Source organism: Ixodes scapularis, unplaced genomic scaffold (assembly GCF_016920785.2).
Source record: "Ixodes scapularis isolate PalLabHiFi unplaced genomic scaffold, ASM1692078v2 PGA_scaffold0__279_contigs__length_252992795, whole genome shotgun sequence".
In the NCBI taxonomy this organism is placed as follows: Eukaryota; Metazoa; Arthropoda; class Arachnida; order Ixodida; family Ixodidae; genus Ixodes; species Ixodes scapularis.
The window spans coordinates 111,100,878-111,126,111 of record NW_024609835.1 but is presented as its reverse complement, the minus strand read 5'-3'; the positions used below and the strand labels follow the sequence as shown (position 1 = coordinate 111,126,111).

Below are 25,234 nucleotides of genomic sequence, written 5' to 3'. Positions count from 1 at the left end.
CCAACCACCTCCGTCTTCTTTTCCAAAGACTCTCAGACCACGGCATCATCATCAACGCCGCAAAAAGTGAGTTTGGGAGATCAGAACTCGAGTTTCTGGGACATCGACTGGACCGACACGGCATCAGACCTTTGCCGTCGAAAGTGCAAGTGATCAGGGACTTTCCAAGACCTAGCTCGATCACAAAGCTTCGCCAGTTCCTCGGCCTGGTAAATGTTTACCGCCGGTTCATTCCGAACTGCGCGAGGCTACTCCAGCCTCTTGATTTTCTACTAGCCAAGACTGCACGTGCCACTACCAACCTGCCTTGGAGTGAAGACGCGGAGCAAGCCTTCTGCGAAGTAAAGACTGTACTTACAGACGCTGTACTTCTGCGACATCCACAACACGATGCCAGAACCTCGATCATGACAGAAGCTTCAGCTACGGCTGTTGGGGCGGTCCTACAACAACAGGTGGACGGTGAATGGCAGCCCCTAGCTTTCTTTTCCAAGAAGTTAAAGCCCGCCCAGACCCGCTACAGCGTCTTTGGAAGAGAACTGCTCGCAGCGTACTTGGCCGTCCGGCACTTTCGACACTTTGTCGAAGGCCGCCCCTTCGTCATCTGGACGGACCATAAACCACTCACCTACGCCATCTGCAACTCAAGCTCTGTCTATACCCCTCGAGAGATCCGCCAGCTGGCCTTCTTGTCGGAGTTTACAACAGACATTCGGCATATCAAAGGGAAATCAAACATCCCCGCTGATGTACTGAGCCGAATCGACGCCGTACTTTCGCCTGCTCCGCAACTCGACATCACGTTGCTGGCTCGTCATCAGGCATCCGACGAGGAGCTACAGCAGCTCCGCACATCAAACAACTCTCTCCAGCTAGAGGATGTTGAGTTCCCAGGAGGCATCACCATCGTCTGCAACACGTCCACAGAAACGCATCGCCCATTCGTTCCGACGGCGCTACGAAGGCCGCTTTTTGATGCCATTCATTCGTTGTCGCATCCCGGCGTGAAGGCAACACAGAAGCTAGTGGCCAATCGCTACGTTTGGCCTCGGCTGAAGTCCGACGTGCGTGACTGGGTGCAGACCTGCTTGGCATGTCAACGAGCCAAGGTTCACCGTCATTCCGTGCCTTCATCCACGAGCTTCCTGCCAAGAGATGCCCGTTTCGACAAGGTCCACATCGACCTGGTCGGGCCCCTTCCGACATCTCAAGGGCAACGATACATCCTGACCTGTATCGACCGCTTCACAAGGTGGCCGGAAGCTACACCATTGCCCGACATGACTGCAGCCACTGTCGCCGAGGCATTTGTCTCGTCCTGGGTGGCGCGCTTCGGATGCCCATCTGAAATCGTCACCGACAGAGGGCGTCAATTCGAATCCAACTTGTTCACCGAGTTGTCCCGAATCCTAGGCATGACGAGATCTCGGACAACTGCATACCATCCGCAGTCTAACGGCCTGGTGGGACGTTTCCACTGACACCTCAAGTCCGTGCTCATGGCCCACGCGATCTCCAAGGAATGGGTACAACAGCTTCCACTCGTCTTACTCGGAGTTCGAACGGCGTTGAAGCAGGACCTCGGCTGTGCAACCTCTGAACTCGTCTATGGGACGACCCTCCGATTACGTTCGGACTTTTTCGAGGTCGACCCGTCTCCAAACACGAGACCAGAAGACTACGCCACAAAGCTGAAGGAGGTTTTTGCAGTTTTACGACCAGTTCCGACGCGCGCGGTATCTGCCAAGACTCCTTACGTCTCTCAGGACTTGTACAGTGCAACGCATGTGTTCGTGCGCCAAACAGCCAGACGAAAACCGCTCCAACCACACTATATGGGACCGTTCCCGGTTCTGGAAAAGAAGCCAAGTGGCTTCGTTGTACAGATCAATGGACGATGAGACACCATCGCTCTTGAGTGTCTAAAGCCAGCCCATCTCGAGCAAGCACCCGTGAACCTCATCACATGTGAGACGCGCGAGGAAAGTCCGAAGTCTCGCAGGAAGTCTGCTCAAGTTCATTGGACAAACTCATGGCCAGAGCTAGCGCCCTAATTGTGTGTTGTCGTTGTTCTTTTCGTTTTCTTTAATCGCTCGTTGGGGCTCCTCGCTAAGGGAGGGCATACCTGTAGGGTGCAACGCACCCACAGATCCATTCTTCTCATGAAAATAAAAGAGATGGCTCGAGGTGCAGCACGCGCACGCGCCTCGGAGGGCGCGTGCAAGAGAATGCTCTGAAGCCGCCATCACAGGCAGATGTCGTTCGCTTGTCTCGTTCTATGTCCTCACTTTAAATAACGTGGCAGGGCTTTGCGGCCCCCCCCCCCCACACTAGGCATTGTTTTTACATGACTTTCATTTGAGTGTGGATTCTTATTTAAATCAGAGCTGATATTCTTTAGTAAACATACTTTTGAAAAGAGGCCAATTTATTATCTGGGAAAGATTCCAGACAATTATGTGGAATAAAAAGAAAATCTCTAATAAAACCAGTTAACTAAAATGTGACATTACAAGCTAAATTCTTTAACCTTGCCTTGAAGAAACGAGAGTTCCCCTAAATTTTTTAAAAGCAGAGATGCTCTTCTGCACGTCACAATTCCTCCGGAAACAGAAAGAGGTGCTCATTACACTCCAGAGCCAATTCATAGCCCGAGGGAAGTCACGTGTCCTTCTGGTTGGGCACAAAAACGTGCAGAACAGGATGTCATGTGGGTTGTGCGGAACGCTGGATTGGTTAAGATGGCTCAAGGCATCTGTTCCTGAGCCCCGTGAAATGAAATGAAGAACAGATGCGTTATTAGTGCGTGGTCATGGCCAGGTAGCTTCCTTCGAGCTGAGCTCACGGCGGTTAACTCTTGGCACTCTCCATCGAGCCACTACGGAAAGGATCCCCCTTTTATTTCAGATATCTCATACATATTGCATGCATAGCTGCCAACCTGTGGACTTTCAAATTCGTAAAAGTCCCGCGGCTGCGCCGGAGGGGGGGGGGTTACGCGAAGCGATGTGCAGCTTAATATCAGCCTGGCCAGCGTGCGAAACGCTTACATCACACGTGCATGTGCTACACAATTCACACTTCTCTCGCTTTTTGGGCGGCACGAAGCACGGAAATTTCGACGTTTAGGACTTCAGGAACACCTGAAAGAACCTCTTTTGAGGTTTGGAGTTCGGCATTGTGCCGCGAAGCCACAGTGACCAGGAGAATGCTACAGTTACACGTGCAACAAACACAGACGCCGTACTTCTCGCCTTGAAACTGGCCGAAACAACGAGGCCCAACAACGTCTGAACACGCCAAACCAACGTGCACCCGTGCACCGCCGAACACACGAACAAAGGCTTTGAGCTTTGGATTGGTTTTCGATCCGTGGCCACCGGATAGACGGATACTAAAAACCACGATGCTGCTGTGGATGGTACCTATCGCCCTCTTGTGGCGGTGCAAAATACCGCCAACAACAAAGTTACAAAAACAAAAAAAAAAAATGTTTTTTTCGTAAGATTTGTAAAATTGTAAAATTAGTCAAAATTCGTACATTTTACGAAAAATTCGGAAGAGTTGGCAGGTATGTGCATGTCACCTCTCTTTGAGCTTGCTGTACCGAATATATCTGTTCTCCAGTTAGTAACCTCAACTGAAACAGACAAAACACGGGGATAGACGTAAGACCAAAAGTCTGTTGCTTTATCAGCCCGTTGAACTATCCCTTTCAAGTTACTAATGAGTGTATGTGACGTTCCCACTTACACACACTCTAATCAGACTGACAAAATTTTGCCACAGACACAACACTGACCTGGACAGAGATTTTGAGGAACTCTCAGGTCTTATGTCAAAAAGCAGCGAATTGTGTAAAGAGTTTCGAGTGACACTCACGCTTTAAGAATGACAGAACATCACAGGAACACTGAGAGAGGTCGGAGAAGACGCTCTACCTCTTTGACTTCCAGCAATGTTGTGCCATTCCTGAAGCACGAGTGACACTAAAAACACTCTGCACAATTCACTGCTTTGACATATGCCTGCAGAATCGTTTTCAAAGGTCTTGTTTTTGCTCTTGTTTGCAGTCTATGGTGAAATTGCCATTGTGCATGTGATCAGAAAAACATGTGTAGCGCAGCTCCAAATGTTCACAAAACAATGCCCTTTGGCATAATGAGACATGGAAGGTCCTGCCTTCTATAGCTGTGCGTGCATCACCGTGCTGCCCTCTTTCTCTATGCTACAAATAAGTCTCAAAACTTTTTGATCTCATTTCTTATACTCTTGCATAACTGCGGCGAGTTAGCCTCATTGAATGCGCTTCTCACCGAGCACTTGTGCACTGCGGGGAAGCAATAACTACAGAGCACACAAGCTCTGCGGGTATTGCTTCCCCGCACTGGAGGAGTGCCAGTGAAGAGTGCACTCACAGGGGCTGACCCCACATTTAGAAAAGTATGAATATTGCAGCTTATCTCGAAGCAAATATTGAATAGTGTATTATTCGAAACTGCTATCCAAAAATTTGAATATTTGTGCAACACTACTGATTTAAGTAAGTTTTCATTAAACTCCTTGAACTACCTAAAAGCTTTAATTTACAAGCAGTTAGCATAAACTGATCTACCCGGTTTATGCTACCAGTTAAGTTGACCCTTGGAGCAATACTACCTAAGTTGTTTTCTTCAATGCTAAAAAGTTAGAGAATGAATGGCAACAGCAGTCACGCCCAGAACAGTTTTTTTTCCCTTTTGGATAAAACAAAAACAAGAAAACCCACAAGCTTGACTATAGTAAAGTTCATATTTTCTTTGAAATCCTGTCTTTTTGCACTGCGTCAGACTGGGTGAGCCACCCAGTCTGACGCAGTGCAGTTCTCAGGAAGTGTAAAGTAGGCAAAAAAAGAAACAGAAAAGGGGCTCACCTCAGCCGGGACGAAGTCGGCGACAGCTGCTTGAGGGTCTCGACATCATTGAAGACGACCTGAGCACCTCCGCCTACAGAAGGGATCACATCCCCCTGAAAAGACAAGCAGTCACGGCGATGCCTTATTACCAGCGCTCTTCGATTCAGTGATACTCGTTCTGTCGACTAATTTTGCAAGGGTTGGGCTGAAATGCTCAAAAATGTATTTGGAAATGTACAAGTACTGGCATACAAGAAAATAGTAGCTAAAATACTGATACTAAAACACATCTGTAAAAATTTATCACAATATGTATTGGAGACACACTTCAAAAAGGGGCAAAAACTCTTCAGAAATACAAATACGACAATACATTTTAGGGAGGGCAGAAATACAAATACTGAAATACTAATACAGTAAAACCTCGTTATAACAAAATGGGATATAACAAACTAATGAATATAACAAAGCAACCCTTGCTTGCTAATGGTGGGAAGAAATGGACATTGGCTATAACAAACTAATGGTTATAACGAAATAATTACGACCGCTCCTTCAACTTTGTTATAACGAGGTTTTACTGTACTGCAATACATTTTTCAAATTTGTTTGAGATGCCAACTGAGATGTAGCTTGAAGTGAAAGTTTTTGGTCCCAAAATTACTTTCCCGCAGGCTTGGCACTTTGCCTTGAAGCAGCAGAGGAGTCATCAACGGGCTCCCCTAAAACATTTCATCAAGGATTGACTGCAGTTCCTTCCCTGACATCCTGTGCGTCTGACGAGGGATGCGAAAAGACTTAGACCTCTAAATAAATTTTATGTCACCCTAAATCCCATCAAAACGTCACCACGCCCCTGTCAACAGTGATCACATAACGTCATGGTGAAATGAACTGATATTCTGGTATCTGTAGGTGTGACCTCGAACATGAAACTTTACCCACACTGCTGCGTGAAAGGACAACACACAATTTTGTTGTTGGTGACCTCATTGAAGATCGTGCAGGCAGTTGCGTTTGGAATTTTCGAGAATTGTGGACAACCTGAAGCATTCTGAAACACGTTTTATCTCTTCTTTTAGGTTGAAAAAAAACGACACGGTTGCATTGCTGTTATGATGGTCCTTAATTCCTGACGACAATGACACATGAATGGCAGTCCTCAAGTTTCACCTAGCGTTATCCAAACAGAGGACCTCGTGGAGTGCGACCTGAGATTGCCGGCACAGGTGCAAGCTCTCCGAGAAACAGTGCGCTTGAGATAAGTCGCAAGTCTATGAAGTCCGAGTCTGCACAGCAAGGCCACATCTGGCCTTTTTCTAGGGCATCGGATCACCAGAGCAGCGGGTCACATTCACGTCAACTGATGAAGTGCCCTTGAGCCGTGCAATATTAGGGGCGTAGACTCATTCGGAGAATTTCACTGCGTGAGTCATCCTACTATTTCAAGTCGACCACCGCCAGACTCGTGCTGCAACGGACTATGACTGAGCTTTGCCGGATGGGTGTACTGTGAATGCCAAGGCAAGAGCGACGGTTAGCAGCCGGCATTGGCTGCCAGCAAACAATGACTCATGAAATCCTTACCAAGGAACCTGCGGCAGAAGATGCTAAGACTCCGTTCCTGTCACTCTACCTGGTTCGAGTCCCTAACTATGCAACACTTCTCAGAGGAGAGAAGAGGATGCACAGAAAAACAGTTTGAAGAATTGGAAGGAACTTTGGTCAGCATAGTAACAACGCCCCAGCACCTCCTCGACCCTACAACCCTCACACACGAAAAAAAAAAAAAGACGAAAGCTTAGATTTTTTTTTGAAGGGAAGGGGGGGGGGGGGAGGGTATTTTTGAAGAAAGAAAACAAAATAAATTTCACTCTGATTGTATCGCGATACAAAGGAACATTACAAATGTATCTTGATGCAGGAATACAAATACTAGAGAAAAAAATGTATTGCAATACAGAACTATAGATACAAAATGTTTTTCTGAAATACTACTGCAATACTGCCCAACCTTGCTACAGAGGCATATAAAAACAAGTATGACACAATGATATTTGCACGCAAAACCACTGAGACAGAAGCCTCTTTGTTGCGATATTTGGAAGAGAAGCGGACTAGTTCTTTTCAATCCTTCTTCGCAATGCCTGCTGACACAGTTGTGAGGCTCGTCCAAGAGTGACGAAAGTAGAACGCAGCTCATAAACTGGACATGAGCAGTGCACACGGACTAGACTCGCTCGATTAAAATTAAACAACTTGGCTGACAATTGGTTTCATGATGAGTGTCTAATTGCTGCAGTAAAGGAACTAACCAAAGTCTGACTATGTCCGGAACACAGTGCACGGTCCGTGCATTGCCAACAATTGAGCTCACGGCTATGGTGAACGTCGGCAGCCTGTAAGCAACAAGATACAGTCTAGACCGCATATAACATATGTCGCGGGAGTTGCGGAAATCCGCACTATAGGCGGTACCGCGCTATAACCAAAACATCAATTTTTCAGGCCAAAATACATGCCATGAGACAACTTACCTTTGTAAAACAATTTATTTTATGTTAGATGAAAAATAAAGCTTAGTTTGAGGAAAGTCTATTTCACCAGACTAGTACACTTCTCTTTCAAGTGTGTCACAGATTTTGAAAGAAATGAGCGACTTTCGCCTGGCGCAGCCTTTTAACGGCGTCGCGGGTTGCGGACGGACATTGCGAGCGTCAGGATTGCTAACCCTAATCACTTTTCTCCGGTGATGAAAACGCGTGAAAATTCGCATCCTTTATACGGTACGCGCCAGCAATACCTTCAACTTATGCACAGGCATGAAATGCTCCAAATAAGAAATACGGGCGATGTTCAAAAACACAAATGCTTAGAAAGCACCACCGTAGTCGAAGTAAACAAACACGATGACACGGGCGTTTCTGCCATCTTGAGAGTGCTGCCACGACATCGCCGCACGAGTAGGTGGATCTTCCCTTCTAGTACGTGTTGGGTTATCATAGCGACACACAACGAAAATTCACAGCCAAGGATAGCGCTTTTACGTGGAACGATGAGCTTCCACCACGCTGTCTACGTCGACGATCACAACCGACGCCATGTTTGCCGATAGAAGAAGCCGGCCTGCGACCGGCATGCAACGCGCGCGAACACTTCTCTTCGACCTGCGATTGGTCTGTCGCTGCGGTTGTTGCCAACGCAGCGGAGGGACGCACGCACGTGAACGACACGTGCGTGCATCCCTCCGTCGCTATGGCAACTGAAGCCTCTCTCTTAGCTTCTCCCCGCTTCTTCGAGCAACCTCCTTGCCCCGCGAGTGCCGCTTGCGGCTAGCGCCGCTATCTAGTGTCGCACAGGGAAGCGTGCTTGCTGCGCAGGTCAGTCGGCGGGCTGTTCCAGAAACCGCACTAAAACCGGTCTTTCCCTTCACGCGCCTGCATTTTAAGCGGTATGTAATTACATGGAGTTCTATGGGAGGCGAACCGGTGGTTTAAAAAAGCCGCGTTATACCCGGTCCTGCACTATAAACGGTTACATTGTAAGTGGTCTATACTGTAGTGCGGCTGTATGTCCTGGCTGCAAGTTGAAGGGGTTGTTATCCATTTGTTTTTGTGGTCACTAGTGCGTGGCAAGAAAAAACTAGCATGCATATCGTAGGTTTTGAACGTTGAAGATCCGTTCTGGGCAGTATTGAGTGAAAGTGAAAAGAAACTGCTTGCCTTAGATACTTTGTCGAATGCAAAAAAGGTGAGAGAGCACTTGATAGAATTTTTGAAGGGACACTGACAGGGTATTCATGCTCACCAAGGTTTTTATTTGTACATGATATATAAGACAGCCCAACTACACACAAAAAAAACAATTTGCGGCTCGATATTTGTTTTCTTGCTGGCCAAAAACTGGACGGTTTGAGTCGCGCTCACTCTCTTCTCCAAGGTAATGTGCGGTTCTCTATGTTTTAGACACACACACGAAATATAATCAAAGTCGTGGGTCATCAAAGGCACATACTGTGAAACCCTTTATTTTTGCGGCACCTATTTTTTGCGAATCAGTCAAAGAGAACATAATCGCGGCTATAAAATTTCGCGAATTCCAGGCGCCTGCATTGAAACTCTTTAGAAACAAAATTTTTGCGTGCCCTTTAATTTCACAAATCTTTTAATTTGTGATATTTGCAAAATTTAAGGGCTCGCAAACATTAAGGGTTTTACAAAACTCAATATTAAAAATGAAAAAAAAAATGCAACCCATTTTTTGTGGCTTCTAGAAAGCTGCAAATACGTTCATTGAAATATGCACGAGTATTTAAAGAATTGTGGAGCTCTTCCACTTCACGTGAAGATGGAGGACCAGCGAAACTGTTATCTTTATGACGTCTAGGACAATGTCTAGAGGATGACGTCTGGGACAACTTCTAAACGCCACCTAGAGGACAACCTCAAAGACGACTTCCAGGACGACCTCAAGGACTATGTCTAGGATGACTTCTAAGACGACCTCGAAGACGACCTCAAGGATGACGCCTACGACGACCTCTTGGACGACTTCTAGGACGACGCCTAGAAGACGACCTCTCAAGTGACCTCTAGGACAACCTTGAGAACGACTTCTAGGACGACCTCGAGCACGACTTCTGAGACGACCTCGAGGACGACCTCTGGGACGACTTCTAGGACTACGTCGAGGACGATGCCTCGAGATGATAACAAGGGATCAGGACCTCATTATCTAATAATGCCAAGGAAGGCTTTTTTTCATATTTGCCACGACCACTAGGGAGTTTTTTGTTGACATGTGAGGACATATTTTTCCCCAGACCCTACCGTACAGTAGACTCATTAATTCAAACTCCAGGAAGTCACAGATTTTAGTTTGAATTACCAGAAGTTTAATTATCAGAAATTCATCTAAATATGATACTAGACAACATTATAATTTGTTACATACAAAGCAGATTTTGGCCAGTTTCCTCTACATAGGCCTAATTATAAGCGAGTACAGGCATAACACATTGGTGAAAGAACTGTGACGTTAAGTTTATTTATCCGGCAAAAAAGTTGTCGATTGTGGACTGTTTTGTCAGTACATAAGATCTCAAAACAAAATTTTTAATACCAGCCAACGCAAGTAGCTCTTTATGGCACTCTTCCTTTGCAGACAGAAACTTCCGGAGCTGAGCGATGTGCTCAAGGCCTCTGCGGCTGTGACAGTTAGTAGTGGGTCATCCCTTTCTTCGTCATCTTCACTCTCACTGCTGCACTGTGCTGGCATTACTTCCTTATGTCCTCTCGTGAATCATCACGACAAACACAGACATCGTCGTTAAGACTAGCACATTCCGCCAGCTCGGCGTTCACATTACGTGCTTCAAGGCCAGAAAGCATGATGCCAGTGAGCTGTTCCTCATCCTCGATGTCGTCTTGGTCATCATTGCTAGTCTTGAAGCACATAATGTGAATGCCGTTTACTGCTAATGTGTGCCCGCTTGAGCCCCATTGAGTGCGCTTCTTTCTGAGCACCGGTGCACTGCGGAGAAGCAACACTCGCAAAAACAAGCTCCCGGGTATTGCTTGTCTGCGGTGCACCGGTGCTCGGAAAGAAGCGCACTCAACGGGGCCGCGAGAACAAAAAAGTATGAATTAAGCGAAAACGCCGTTCGTAAATACATTAAAAACATAACGGGACAACCAAACATTTCAAATCTGTATTTGTATCAAATATCTGAGTTTGAATTATTGCGAGCCTACTGTATAACAGCTTCGCTGTAAAAAAGAAGTTGCACAGAGAACCGAAAGCACTCTGCGCATTCTTTGCGTAATTTTTAACATGGCGTCGTATCACGGGTGTCGCGTGCTGGACAACTGAATGAATCAGTGGACTAAGCGTTGGCGCAGTATGAGTGGGTGTGGGAACTCTACTTCAGAACTGCTGTTCGCAGTACCGGCGAATCTGTCTAGCTTTGAATGAGAAATTGTGCACCGATCAAAGCAATTAGGATTTATTCCGTACGACACGCTCAACCACCAATCTGATTCGCACGAAAACGTTGCTGAGTTGTCGCCCTTACCCCTGGCTAAAGACATAGTTTGTCTTACGAATATGAATTGGCAAGAGCTTGAAAAATGAGCAAATGCCTAGTGCAAAGTGCTTAACTTTTGGGCTTTTGTGCGACTTGCACAGTTTTCGTCCGCTTCGTATAACCATAAAAAAAAAAAAAATTAGGTCGGGTGTAGTTATGTGGTTTCTGGCAACTCTCTCCTCCTCTACATTTCCTTTCTCCCCAGTTCAGTTTCGGCTTCGAGCAGTTGCGTTTTGTGCAGTTGCATTCGAGCAGTTGCTATTGAAATGCGATGTAATTTGACATGCTGCAAAGTAATTGCGAATGTATAAAAGACTTCTTCAACCACGCACCTTTTCTCTGGAGGCATTGCAACATTTTCTCTTAAATGCCTGCCATGCATACAATCTAACTATGTACGAAATGTCTCTGTGCCTACTAGATAACACGCAGGTCCTATCCTACCTTGCAGCCCCCACAGAGAAGGGAGTGTTAGCTTGCTGCTACCCACCCCTAAACTGCAGTGCTACACCAATTGTCGCAAATATTGCGATGTCAAACCACAGACGAGAGTGTCAGCAACTCAGCTGCACTAAGTTGCTGACACTCCCCAAAGCCTTGCTTGCTAGGGCATTACCAACGCATGTCAGGAAGGTTTGTGGAGGGTTCCTACATAAAACTATTGCCTTAGTATCATTCCGCGAGATTTTACAACCCTCCCCTTCTTTCAAGGTCTGCCAGGAAGATAACCCCCCTTCTCCTACTGACAATCTTCAGTCCTATACCTTGTACAGCTGCGTCTCCACGTCCCCCTGCACGTTCTGCTCCTGGTGTGTGAGGGCGTACTTGGAGGCGCCTTTGGTGACGTCCTTCACTCCTAACTTGCCCACAGACTTCCTCTTTTTCATCACCGGTTGCATCACCGTGCCTGGGACAGAGACATCGAGGGGCACCGTCAGAAACTCCATAGATTTCGTTTCACAGACACTGCACAAAGTACCACCTTAAAGTTGGATTTACACACTCCAGTGTTGTGCCTGTTATCAAAAATGAGTAACAAGAGAGCGTTACTCATTAGTCCAGTGGTTGTCAAAAGGAGGTCCCTGAAGCCCTAGACCACGGGTTGGCCACCCACGGCCCGCAGAGTAGTTTCATGCTACCCCTGGCACGATCCCACAAAAGAATTACCCCCTCTGCCACCTTCTTACACAAACTCGGGGACCATAAAACAGCACCTTCTTACACAGACAGGACCACACAACTTCAAATGGGGTTAGGCAGGAACAAAGAGGCACTTCCAATTGGCATTGTTTGGCATCCATGTTTGCCCAGGTGCCCTTTGGCGTGGCTTGAAAGATGATGACATCGGCTCGCTCCATGGGACAGTTATGCTTTTGCATTAAAAGAGCAGAAAACAAATGGCTCCTAAACTGTCGTGTGCGGCTCTTGAGGACCACCCTTCCCCCCTCCGCCTGGTCTTCCAAGAAACCAACCCGCACTCTTTCTTTTTAATTCTCATACGAAATTTTAAGTACCTGGGGAAGTCCGTTTGCGCACCCACCCCGCAGACGCAGAAAAGTCACTGATGGGACCTCGCCCTCGCTCAGCCTTGACGATGCTGTAAAAGCTGAACACTGGCTGGACCAACCAGCGATGTGCCTTCTGCCAGGTGACTCCGCACTGGCGGGTGCATGTAGGCAGAAAAGTCAGGGGCATGTTGGCAGCAGTTTATTGGAACAGAAAAAAACGTAGCATCAACCCTGCTGTTAGTTTAAACGAAGGTCAGTGGCAAACACCAAGTACTGTCACTTTGGATAGCAGGCAATGAGCTGGCAGGGGAGCAAAGCCGAAATGGCCTCAGACTTAGAAGCTGCACCCTATAGACCCTTTACACAAGCGCCAGATTACAGCTGCCATTGCTGACTCTCTCTTGTCTTACCGAGATGCCGAGTCACTGAAATGGGCATTGACGAGCTTCCACAAAGGCCAATGCTGGGGAGGACACAGTAGAATTTAAAATGGCACTAACCTGGCCTGCTATGGTACTAATGGTGAAGCCAAGTAAACAGAATAAGAGAAAACAAAAACTGAAGGTCGGTAACGGCGGCAATCGTGGACAGCTGCTGCAAAGCGTCTATTTATTAGAATCGAGAATGCTGGAGTCCAAAATTTTAGGGAAAGAGAAGACGCTCCAAGTTTTCCAAGAATAAGCAGAGACTGACATGGATACTGAGACTGAGACAGCTTAGGATGCCTGTAAATGTGTGAAAGACGTGGAAGCTTGCCAGTAACTGACAATTACGATTTCTAAATGGCCTAATCAATTCAGTTTCAAGTTTCTTCGTAAATAATTTGTGTGAAGTGTTTGTGCTAATAAGTTTGGTGAGCAAGAATGTCGATCAAGTGGGTCAAACCATGCACTGATGAGGAGATTGGGCAAATGAGCAGCACATACCAGTCTGTACGCTCCCAGAAGGCTTGTGGTCCACCCACGTCTCCCCACCATACGACTTGGAACGTCGTCGACGCATGCTGGGTGTTCCAACCCTCTGAAAAAATTAGAATTTTCTTACCATAATATAAACTGCCAAAAAAAAATCACAATGGATTTGATTTCAGCACCAAAATCATGATGTCCCATTAGATTAAAGAGCACTAAATAGGATTTTGTGATCGTCTTTTTATGCCACAAACTCAATCTATGCACCCTAAGCATTATAAAAACCCAAAGTTACAAGCACACATTCTGTTAGCTTTTGTTGTGATATGTCTCTTGCATGCATGCTGCTCTCAGTCTTTTCAATGAGTGGCCAGCATGTCTTATAATGGCACGGTGACAAGTGTGGGTAACTACTGTGGGACAAGAAACATTATGTGCAAAAGCAATACACAAGTTGAAGGCAGGCACCGAAAGTTTAAGGAAAATTACATTTTCAACATTGCATACTTTGGCGGAGATCTTATTTCCCCCGTCTCGACCGGTTTTATTAAATGCGACGGCTTCTTTGGAGCTACCCAGCCATGAAATAGTGCACGTTTGTCCGTCGCAGCTCGATGCCTAAATTCAGTGGAAAAAATTCCATGCTAAATTTAGCGAGAAAACCTCAACTGGTGTACTGTTGCGACCGTTTACAGAGAAGTCAGTTATAATGAAGTAGCGGCTATAGAGATGCAATCACGATTTCCCAATCCCGTTTGCACTTTTTCAATGTATTTTTGTGTTTTTAACCAAGAAAATTGAGCGGCTCTCGCAAATATAGCAAAAAAAAATTGTGAAAATTTTTAAAAATAATAAAATTTAGAAAGTTTACTAAGTTGCTGACCACCGCACTTTGCCGCCGTGGTTGAGCAGCCACCCAAAATATGCTGCAGACATGCTGTAAAGGCTGCCGGCAGCAGCCTCTGCATTGCCGTCTGCTCCCCGCTCCTTATCTCGAAAGCGGCTTTAAAGCATCGCTCGCGGAGAAGCCGTCGCGGCGTGCCGATGTTCAGAGCGCTAGCGACAACATACCGACGAAGACGATGGAGAGAGCCTAGATTTAAACGAGGGAGCAACCATAACCATAGAGAGCATCTGCAATTAAATGGCGGATGCCTCCTGGGCCGATTGGCGCATCACTTGGTTGTCTTTTGGCCAGCATGGCAAGGAAACCGGGCGGAGAGGTTGCAGGCAGTGAACGCCTTCGATCGCTTGCAGTCCACAGCTTATTGTGCAAATGCGGCTTACACCCACGTGATCCCAACAGAGGAGTTGCCCCCTCTCTCAAACCAAAGCTCTCTAAGCCGACGAAACATGAACTTGAGCTTGAGCCTGAACTCGGTGCCGTGCACGCTTCTTTGTTTGCTTCGTGTTCCGTGTCGGTGGAGCTATACTGTGTTCACTCTTCAGCTGAGACTAGGAGCTTCGCCTTCAGCGCAAGCTTTCTGCCCTTGCTAACACAAGTGTGAACGCGCAGGCACGTGCAACCAAAGCGCTGCGGAAGCCAGCGAGCTCACGCTGAAGTAGCTTCTAATCTCAGCTTAAGAGTGAATGGAGTATAGTCGGTGTGGTCGCTCTTTGCGAGAAAATCCAGCGGCCTAGTTTTGCTCCGGGACCGATTCGGAAACTCATTGCCACTCAATGATGGCGAGTCCCAGCACCTTGTCGGGGAAGTCGAAGGAGATCTCTTAAACAAAAGCGTGCCGAGATTCTAGACAAAGTGCGCATACATAAACGTAAAGAATGCCTTCTGTCGTCGGCACCCTCCGTGGCAGCCGCTGCAGCGGTTGACACGGTACGTATGTAGCTCGCAGCATCTTTTTTAAATTCGAGCTACTTGCTGTTGGCAAGAAGCTGCTTCGATCTAGCAGAAACCTCGGGCAGGGAAGCCTCGACCGCTTTCTGTAGGCACGATAAACATGTGCTCGTAAAGGCCCGTGTTACCTTTTTTTCTTTTTTGTCTTACTTTTATGGAATCCAGATATAAAGAAGGAGCGGATGTAGCGAAGTGATTTCAAATTTTCATTGACTTCGTTATAACTGGTCTCGACAGTATAAGTGATACAGTGTCAGACCGCAGATCTGCATTACAAGATGTGATTATACAAGACACTATGACATCATGTAAGTAGACTCACAATTCAAACTAATTCTTCATACTACTCGTCAATTCAAAACAATTAAAATATTTTGGCTGCCTTGCTATGTTTTCAATCTGTTTTAAGCTTGGAGCTTTTTTTCTTATTTTATGCCAAACTCAATGAAATTGCACATGCTTGTTCAGCTTTTTGTGCTGATTTCATATATCTGGTAATTTCCTCAGTCAGTAGAATTTTCCTGAAGATAATTAAAACTTGCCTGCCTTTGTTTGGAGGAATGATACAGAAAAAGCTGCTCGACAAAATATCCTTTTTAAACACATGGCCAGATACTATGAAGTGTAAAGAATACAATGTTGGAAGTACTTTTAAGACAAACCAATTATTAGTGATTTCAGTGCTCAATGCATGGCTAACCAGTAATAAAACAAAAGATCAAATAAAAGATTTTCTAGACTTGTATTAAAAAATCTGCTCTTAACATTGTATGCTTCACACATTTAGCAACAGATTTCAAGAAAGATTATATTTCTGACTGCTTCAGATGCTGAAATATCCTTTCTGCAAATTTTCAATGAGTCCGAAAATTGTGTTATGTGAAAACAATGTTTTAGAGTCAACTTTAATGCACATTCAGCCCGTACAGACATTCTCAACTGATTTATAGCTCAAATATTCATCCACGAAATTAGAAGCCTGGTAGATTCAGAAGAACAGCAGCCATCGCCGTTTTCAAAAGAATGCAGTTTTAGGAAGTTTTTGGCTCCAAAGACCCATGTTCCCCCTTAAAGGGGTACACTCCACCGATTTTGGTACACTCCACCGATTTTTTGAGCTACCTCAACTAACTATATTATCTGACTCCCCGGCCTTTAGCCTTTCCGGTATGCTATTTAGCATCGCGAAATTCATAATAGGTATTGTGAAATCGGCAAATGAAAATGGTGCAAAAACTAACATTCAAATATTCACACACTTTTCAGTGCCGTGACGCCAGTGGCAGGCAGGCTTGCCAGTCGAGCAAGTAGTCTAAAAATAGAATATGCCAATCATTTGTTACGTGCTGGAGCGCGGATACGGGAGCGAGCTTCCAAAGCACTCATTTGACACCAAGAAACTGCTTCAAATCCGTTGGGAACAACTTCTGTAGTCCAAAAAGTCAACTGCTGCCTTCCACTAACGTCACTTTGTTGTTGTTGCCAGTAGAGACTTTCAGTTTGAAAAACATGGTGAAGACCAAAACTGTAAATTCAATATCCTCACGAAAAAACAATGTTTTGACCTAATATTTGGGATACTATTTTAGCAATGTTTGTTGGTTAGTTTAGCAAAATTTCAAGCAAATCGGAGACAATGAAAAAAACGGTGGAGTACCCCTTTAAGTGTAATTCATATTTTTTGTACTCGCAGCCCCATTGAAAGCGTTTCTTACAGAAGCGAGCTCATCGGTGCTAATACAGTGCAATCCACTTATAACAATATTAGAAAACCCGAAAATGCAATCATTATAACAGATTATAGTTGTATCTAAACTAGAAACTGATCATTTCTATTTTAAAAACTCTATAAACTGATAGTTATGAGTGGTATATCGTTATATCTGATATCACTTTAAGTGGATTGTACTGTTGTCCGCAATAAACAAATTTTTTGCCGGATGAACAAACTTAATTTTGTTTGAAGTTTCATGTGCTGTCTAAACAGTCCATGATGGACAACATTTTTGAAGGAAAAAGACACTTATCTCATAGATTTTACCAATGTCTGAAGTGTGGCATACCTGCTTATGATTAGTAGCAGAGCTAGAGAAAATCATCGAATATCTGCTTTCTATGCATAGCCATCCATATAACAAATCAATTTTATCTTGCATCATATTTAGATGAATTTCTGATAATTCAAACAAAATTTGTGGCTTCCTAGAGTTTGAATCAACGAACATCTACTGTTCTGTAGCCTTGCGATAATTCAAACTCTGATATTTCATACTTCTGGTTAATACAAACAAATTTCAAAATTTTAGTTGGCCCGCCATGTTTTTAATGTATTCATAAGCACTTAATTCGAATGTCGTTTCCGTGTAATTTGTACTTTTTGTTCTTGCGGCCCCCGTTAAGTGCACTCTCTTTCCGAGCATCGGTTCTCTGCAGAAAGGCAACCCTTGCAGAGCTTGCTTCTGCAGGTGTTGATTCTCTGCAATGCACCAGTGCTCGTTGAGAACTGCACTCAACGTGACTTAGGCAGGGCACCATGAATGATGAAAACAAGCACTGCGCAGAAAGTTCCGTAGCAACTTGCAGGGACGTTGCGACATGGTGGCATGGCATAGGTCCACGTCATAGTGACCGTGCAAGTTTCTATGAAAACTGCCGCACGATGCCCGTTTTCATTGCTCATGTGCCCCCTGCTTAATAGTTCACATTAGACAACTTTTTGGCCCGATGAACAAACTTAATTTTGCTTTGAGTTGTCATGTGCCGTCTAAGCAGTAAACGATAAACATTTTAGAAAAATAAATACACTTCTCATAGATTTCTAGAACGTTTCATATGTGACACACCGACTCATGATCAGTAGGCCTATGTAGAGGACATCATCAAATATACGTTCTGTGTGTGTAGCCATTCATATAGAAAATCATAATTTTGTCTTGCATCATATTTAGATGAATTTCTGATAATTCAAACAAAATTCACGACTTTCTTGAGTTAGAATTAATGAGAGTTTACTCTATGTGACTATGCGTCTTGTGACACTGAGTCACATCCGCTGACTCCACATGACGGTAGAATCACATGAAGGCATGCCATGATGGGTAGAAACCCGGGGCAGGAGAGAGAGAGAAAGGACATGTTTACTATATATGATAGGATTCCCGTCTATGAGTGGTGTTCTCTGAGACGAGGGGGTGGGAGTGGAGGGTTATAAGGAGGGGATGTCGGTGACTATGGTGCTATTGAATGAATTTATGAGCCCCAGATTCCCTGATGAATTCAACCAGGGAGTCTAGGATCGCCTTTCGGTGCTGCTCCTGGCCTCTAGGGTGAGTCCAGTCGCTAAGCCTCCTTGGTTGATCTTGAGCGGGTAATTTTTTCCACGCCGTATTTCTGTGGTCTTCCAGGCCTTTACACCCCCACAGTAAGTGCTTGATACCGGGGCAGGAGGAAGAATGCCTTGATGTATCCCATATACGCATTTTATCTCCTTCAGCAAGAATAACAAAGAAGTTTTTTTCCTTTATCCTTTCCTTAAGAGCACTTCAACATGAGCAAACTAGCTTTAAATAGCTTGCCACACTGCCTGCCTGCAGCCCATTGGCTAGTTGCTTTCTTCTCACCATTGGCTGCTCGAACAATCATCAATAATGTCATGCATTCAAACAGAGAATCTGCTACAACGCCCTATAAAATAGGAATCTAAAAAAATATAATTTTTCTTGAGTGTTATGTTCTTAAAGAGACCAGTTTCCTCATAAATTTAGATGCAATCTAAAAATGACTGCAGGATCCCTTTAATGAATACGTTGAAGCATTTCACGAGAGAAGTTAACAAAGCAATATCTGCTGCTTTTCCAATATATAGTCAAATACATACTTTCAGATTTTCAGTCGGGAGCACTGGGTAAAGCTTCGGCTCTGAAGAGGTTGTGGCCATGCCAGAGGCACCACCGGAGTTCCCTGCAAATGTGACGCAGATCAAGGTTAACGAATCAATGCCTTATTTTGATGCATTTCTCTGTATCACTACAAATACCACATAAGGGGCAACAGATACTACTGAAAGTGCCGAAGCATGCACGGACCTCTAGCATGACTAGAAGAGCAGTAGTTATTAGGCTTGCAAGCTTCTGACCTGATACAAAAAAAGCACGGTGGAGTGATGCACTAGCACCGTAAATTACTTCTAAATGAACATGCAGTATACTGCTTGGTCTCAAAACAACCATCCCCACCCCTGCCCTTTTCAATCTGGATGAGAATCGTACCGGAGTGCGGTTGTGTATCACTACTGCATGGTGCACGTTGAAGACCCCAGGTTAGCAGTTGTACCACACTGGCTAAATTCCTCAGCTACTACAGCTGAGAGACAAGTTGCGGCAGACTAAGCTCAAGCTGTATAAACATACCCGCAACAAAATTTTTTTCTCTTCCAAACCACCAGTTAATATTGTGAGGTTCATTCCTTAATTAGGAATATGAGCCAGGTAGTTTACCGGATATCATATTTAAATGCAATCTTCATAGTGCATGCTCAGAACGAGCCCACACATAGAGGCTGCCAAGGCTGGCAGTCTTGGTGGTGTGGATTGTATGCTGCCAAAGCACTATGGTAGCTTGCTATCAGCTTGTGCTCAGCAGCTACGGACTTGGCTACAGCAACTAGTATAGGCGCCGACAGAGTGAAAATGGCAAAGTGTGTTTCCCGAATGCCCAAACTCCAGCACGCCCTCCATGTATTCCGCTGCACTCTGCCTACGCACACGTGCATGGGGTGCACAAGGTGCTGAAGCCTCGTTGAGGGTGGGAAACTTGCACTGAAGGTGGGACAACTGGAGACCCACCCTGCAGTATTCATCTTGTCAGTGACTATAGTGAATTTACCTGTAAATAGTCGGGATACTTAATCTACTGCAGAAGGACATCGTATATTACCGAGTTTGAGCTCTTTTCCAATAGTGCCTCACACTGAAGTGACGCAGCAAAACAAATATTCGCCAAAAAGGCAATGTCACTGACCAGGGTGAGTGGCAGGGTTAGTAGCATGGTTCGAGTTTAAAAATAATATATATAAAAAACTTAAAATTAAAGCTAATTTGATGACAATTTTGAGATTTATTGCGCTTTTCCAAAGGTTGGATGTACAAAAGTGTGTGTTGAAAAGGTAAGGACAGCTACAGCAACAGAAGGAGGTTTCAGGCAAATGCCCCTCATAGGGTGAGAAGTGGAAAGCATTGGTTTGCTCTGCCATGTATACCTCATTTCCATCCTCTCATCAAAAGTCTCAAACTTGAAGTTACAAAAAGACAATGCAATCCACAACATAATGCTTGTAATAGTAGGCATATAAAAGTCTATCTGCTGTAACACATGTGACATCAATTGGATCATATGACATTTAAAGCCCTCTCTTTTACCATGCACCCCATCACACTGAACCTAATTCAATCCGCACTATCATACAATTCCAAAAAAATGCAATATTGAAAATCAGTACTTTTGTCCAGGGTTCCGAGTTTTCGGAAAACTCCAAAAAACGCTCGCAGGTAAAAATACTGGGGATTGCAATATATCCCATAAACTTCGAATTTAGGGAATGACATTTGCAAAAACTAAACTGGTCTTTATCTTATCCTAAAACAACTTGCCAACTTTTTTCTTTTATTTTTCAGTTGAAATCTGTGAATACCAGAAAAAGGAGCCAACCTTCCTATGAGAATAGTTGAACTCATTTTGTTTTTTCTGCCGGACCACTTAGAGCCTTCCACCTGAACATACCTCTTTCCTAGACATTAATTTGCCTTTCTCCGGTGTCCTTTCGTTTAAAATTAAGCTCATTTGGCATCACAGTTGACGGCCAGGGTTCGAGAGATTCTGACTTTTCAGTACCTCCATGAAATACGCAAGAAGGAAATGAACCACGGCAGCTGCACCAAAAAAGATTTTGAGGCGAGTAGCAGCGACCGCATTCAGGTCCACAAGCTTTGCCGCATACAAGTTAGCATGGTCAATAGAAAGGGTGCCTTCCACATCCCCGAGTATAGGAATTCTAACTGGTACAGCAACCTCAAGAGAGGTAGTCTCAAGCCAGAAAAGTATGTTGAACTGTATGGTATGCCCATTTCTGACAAATTAATTTATTTCATTAAAGGCTCACCTCTTATTGCACTGTCTATGAAAAGAATGCTTCACTAAACTTGCAAACTGCAGTTCTCTACCTAGGCTAATGATGCTAAACATCCGAAAAACTTTGAATTTTGTGTACGATAAACAAAAGCAAGTTTCAAAACACACAAAAACATGTATATGCAGTCAGACAGTTTATGCCATATTCAGTCATTTGGAAACAGGCAGCAAGTCTAATTATAAACGGTAAAACACCCCAAAAGTTAAAAAAAAGGCTTTTCATGTAATTAGCTTTAATACGCCTTCCCTGTGAAATAACACAGCTTTCCTTATTACAAGCAGTTTTCAAGCTCAGAGTATCTACAGCAGTGTATACAGGGTCATGCCATATACTCAGGAAAACACACAGAGGCAAAGATGAAATGAATATCGACCATATTCTGGGCTCTGCTCGGTCTGCCATAATGTCTTCCTGGCTGACATTATCTGAACGTCTTGGCAATGCTGAAAACTTGCACCTCCTTGTTGCCATACCACGCGAAGATTTGCTAGACGACTTTCCGGCGCGAAGCAATTCGAGTATTGCTGCCCTCCAGTCGTACTCCCTGCCCATTTTTGAGCAAGTAGCAAATTGTTTATCATGCAATGGTCCACTGTCGAATCATGTAGCTTCAGAAGCACAATATGGCTGGGTAGCTTCACTATATTGTTGAGAGATGAAATCTGGAGAAGTCCGGAAACACTAATAACAGATCAAATAAAATATTCCGTGTTAATTAAAAAAACAAAACAAAAAAAACCTTATTAAGAAACAAACAAAAGAAGTATACAGAAACGCATATGGCGTCCGATAGCAACGGAAGTTTGGTCTCCTTCCTACATTATCACAACTCCATGGCACCCAGCAACACACTGGTGAATTCATTGCAAACAAGCTATGTTCCAATTTTCAGGATGTATACTAATTCCATTAATTATAATTAAACACAGCTGGCATGCATACAACAAACTGTTCAATCAGATGGTTCCTCAGCCTTAAAGAAGCACTAAAGTAGATTTCAACATTGTTTTCTTATGGCAAGAGCTCAAACTCCCCACCCTAAGCTTCAAAGAAAACAAAAAATGTGACCAAACATTATGACACACCTTTTTTCCCTAAGCCACCTAAAAAAACGAAATTGAAATCGTGCATAAACTCTATCCCGGATAAAAAAAAAAAGCTACCAAACATCCTAACAAGCCACCCTTTCCCGAGACCTACATTAAGGGGGGACACTGGCTAGAGGTCGAACTTTTGGACTACTCAAGTGATCGGAATGAAATTTGCTGGGGAGATTTAGCTTCAGATGTAGGTGTACTGTGCAAACTTTCAGCTCTCTAGGACAAATTTACATACCTGCATAAGATGATGTGTCACTTTTCATTAAGAAATCTATGATATGCAAATGAAGGCATTAAGCATCATTTTGACTGCTTAAATATAAAGTGGGGGATATCAGACTATGGGCTATCTAGTTTTAACAACTTAAATGTAAATATTTCAGGAAGAGTTATTACCTCAAACTATGAGATGCATATCTGTCCTCTGCCAATTTCTGAAAACTTAGTTTTTTATCACTGAGGACTTCAACTTAAAACAAAATAAAGTAGATAGCCTGATTTCCCAGTAAATTTCCGTTCAGAAACATCTTGATTGTGGTATCAGAATACTTTTACCTTCGTACAAAAGATTTCTTCGTACGAAATTTGCAACAAAAAGTGGAACTGAGAAAAATGCATTCACACATTGAACTCCTTTACTTTGATACTGCCTCACAATGTGTTAAAAATATTTTATATCAACATAACTATTTGGCGTATGGTTATCAAATTTGGTGTAAGGGTGTATAATTAGTTTTTAAAACTGAAAACCTCAAAATTAAAAACAAATTTAAAAAAAAAAATTAAAATTTAGGTTGATGTTTTCCCTTAAAAAAAAAAAGGAAGCATGTTGTAGTACTTGGTTGCACTTTTTTTTTTATAAAGAAAGGCCATGCATGATTGTAGTTTCAGAATTTCTGCAAAGCCCAGAGAACATAACAAAGCGTGAGTCATAATAATTCAATCTCAAAAATCCACTTTACAGCCTCTTTAACAAAGCAACAACTGATGCGCAAATTCAGAAATAAAAAGCAGTCCATAAAAAGGCCATTTGTCAATGCAGCAAAACTAGAGGCAAAAAGCTCCCACTACACGCTCAAACACAGTGCATCTCAGTATCAAGAGTTGATAGACCAGCCAACACGCTATCCTAAAACACACTTTTTGTTTACAAGCGGGATCACAGCGTGAACATGCAGCGAAGCAGGCAGGCATGCCGGCAAGTGTGCAGCACAGAGAATCATTGTCACGACTCACTGGCGCGCGTCCTGGTCACGCGTCCTTCCAGCGGCGCCCCGTCCCCCCAGGGCCGGGTGAGCACCTCCCAGTCGGCCGAGTTGATCATGTCCCGGAGGATGCGGAACTTCTCGTGGTTCACGCTCATCTTGGCCTCCAGCTCTTCCTGCTTTTCTGCCAGCAGCTGGTCCTGGTCATGGGGAGAGCAAAGCCGGTCGGTAACGGTATTGCAGAGGTGGGCGAATGTTCAAAACATAAAATCCTTCGCAAATAGTGTTTGCTTTTCGATTCAATTTGAAGCACGCTTCTGATGTTAAAAGTACAGCATTTTCCAGACCGTAGTCTAGAACCAGCACGCTGTCTGCACGTAAGCACATCTTGAGAAATGCATAATCTGTTTAACATAAACCCCTCAAGTCTTGTCATGATGAACAATCTAGGAAAAAAATGACCGCATCTCCACGTGGTGAAGGAGGTTGATTGGGGCGAAGCTCTGGTGATGCTGATGATGTTCGTTTTCATCCATGTCAGAAAGAGAATGTGTGGTATGGAACGTGGTTATATACGCATTTGAGCATTGGACCGCAGCGCCCTCTCGTCTATAAACGTTGAGCCAATGCATGTAAAATTTAACGCGACTATATACGCATTTGATCGCAGCGCCCTCTCCTGTATAGACATTGAGCGGGTACATGCAACGTTTCATCCATGACATCCCCAGCTCTTGAGTTACTACCACATCTCAGAGCCCCCTACTCGTCCCGCAGTCACGGCCAAGTGGTTAAGGCGATGGATTAGAAATCCATTGGTGTCTCCCCGCACAGGTTCAAATCCTGTCACCTGCGCAAACATTTTTTCTTTTTTTAAGAAGACAGATGGGGAGGCAATCGATGTGAGCACGGACGCCGGAGGGACAAGGCTAGACCCTAAGGAGCTTCGCTCCTAAAACGATTCCCGTGTGGCAGTTGTGTCACGGAGACGACGAAGAGGTCGGCAAGCGCGAGCATCGAGCTCGGGACACGTGCGGCAGATGTTTCACGAGACGCAAACGAAACGGCTCGGCGGCGGCATCGGGCGATGCGGACTACAGTTTCTTTCTGCATGTAAATACTCGTAAATATATTTCAGTGATGTGATTGGCCTAAGCCGTTTTGGAGCACCTTTAGGAGCAGCCAAAACAATGTTTTGGAGCAGCAAAAGTGGCTTTTGGAGCAGATATTCTTAGAACAATACAAATATTAATTTCAAGTGCTGGGCAAACGAACGGCACTTTGCTCGCCGCAATAAACAAATTATAGTCAAGTTAGACCACCTGGGAGTCTTTCAACATGTAACTGAAATGCCTATGACAGGACACAATTTGCAATTCTTCAGTTATATGGTACATATATATGTACCCGGTATATGTAAATAAGAACCAAACTGCACATATTAAAAATGATTTGAAAAGGACCAGCTTATTAGTAGATAGCACAGCAT

At 44.4% G+C, this 25,234-nt stretch overlaps 1 protein-coding gene across 1 annotated transcript in view; it reads right to left on the bottom strand.

Moving 5' to 3' along the window:
* LOC8043827 (kinesin-like protein KIF23) overlaps positions 1-25,234 on the bottom strand; it is an 82,513-nt gene that overhangs the window by 4,546 nt on the left and 52,733 nt on the right. The window contains exons 17-21 of the mRNA XM_029990646.4: positions 23,777-23,945; positions 19,131-19,213; positions 13,414-13,507; positions 11,744-11,886; positions 4,913-5,007 (exon numbers count right to left, since the gene is read on the bottom strand). Of these exons, the coding sequence (XP_029846506.2) occupies positions 4,913-5,007; positions 11,744-11,886; positions 13,414-13,507; positions 19,131-19,213; positions 23,777-23,945 (584 nt within the window). The remainder of the gene's footprint in view (positions 1-4,912; positions 5,008-11,743; positions 11,887-13,413; positions 13,508-19,130; positions 19,214-23,776; positions 23,946-25,234) is intronic.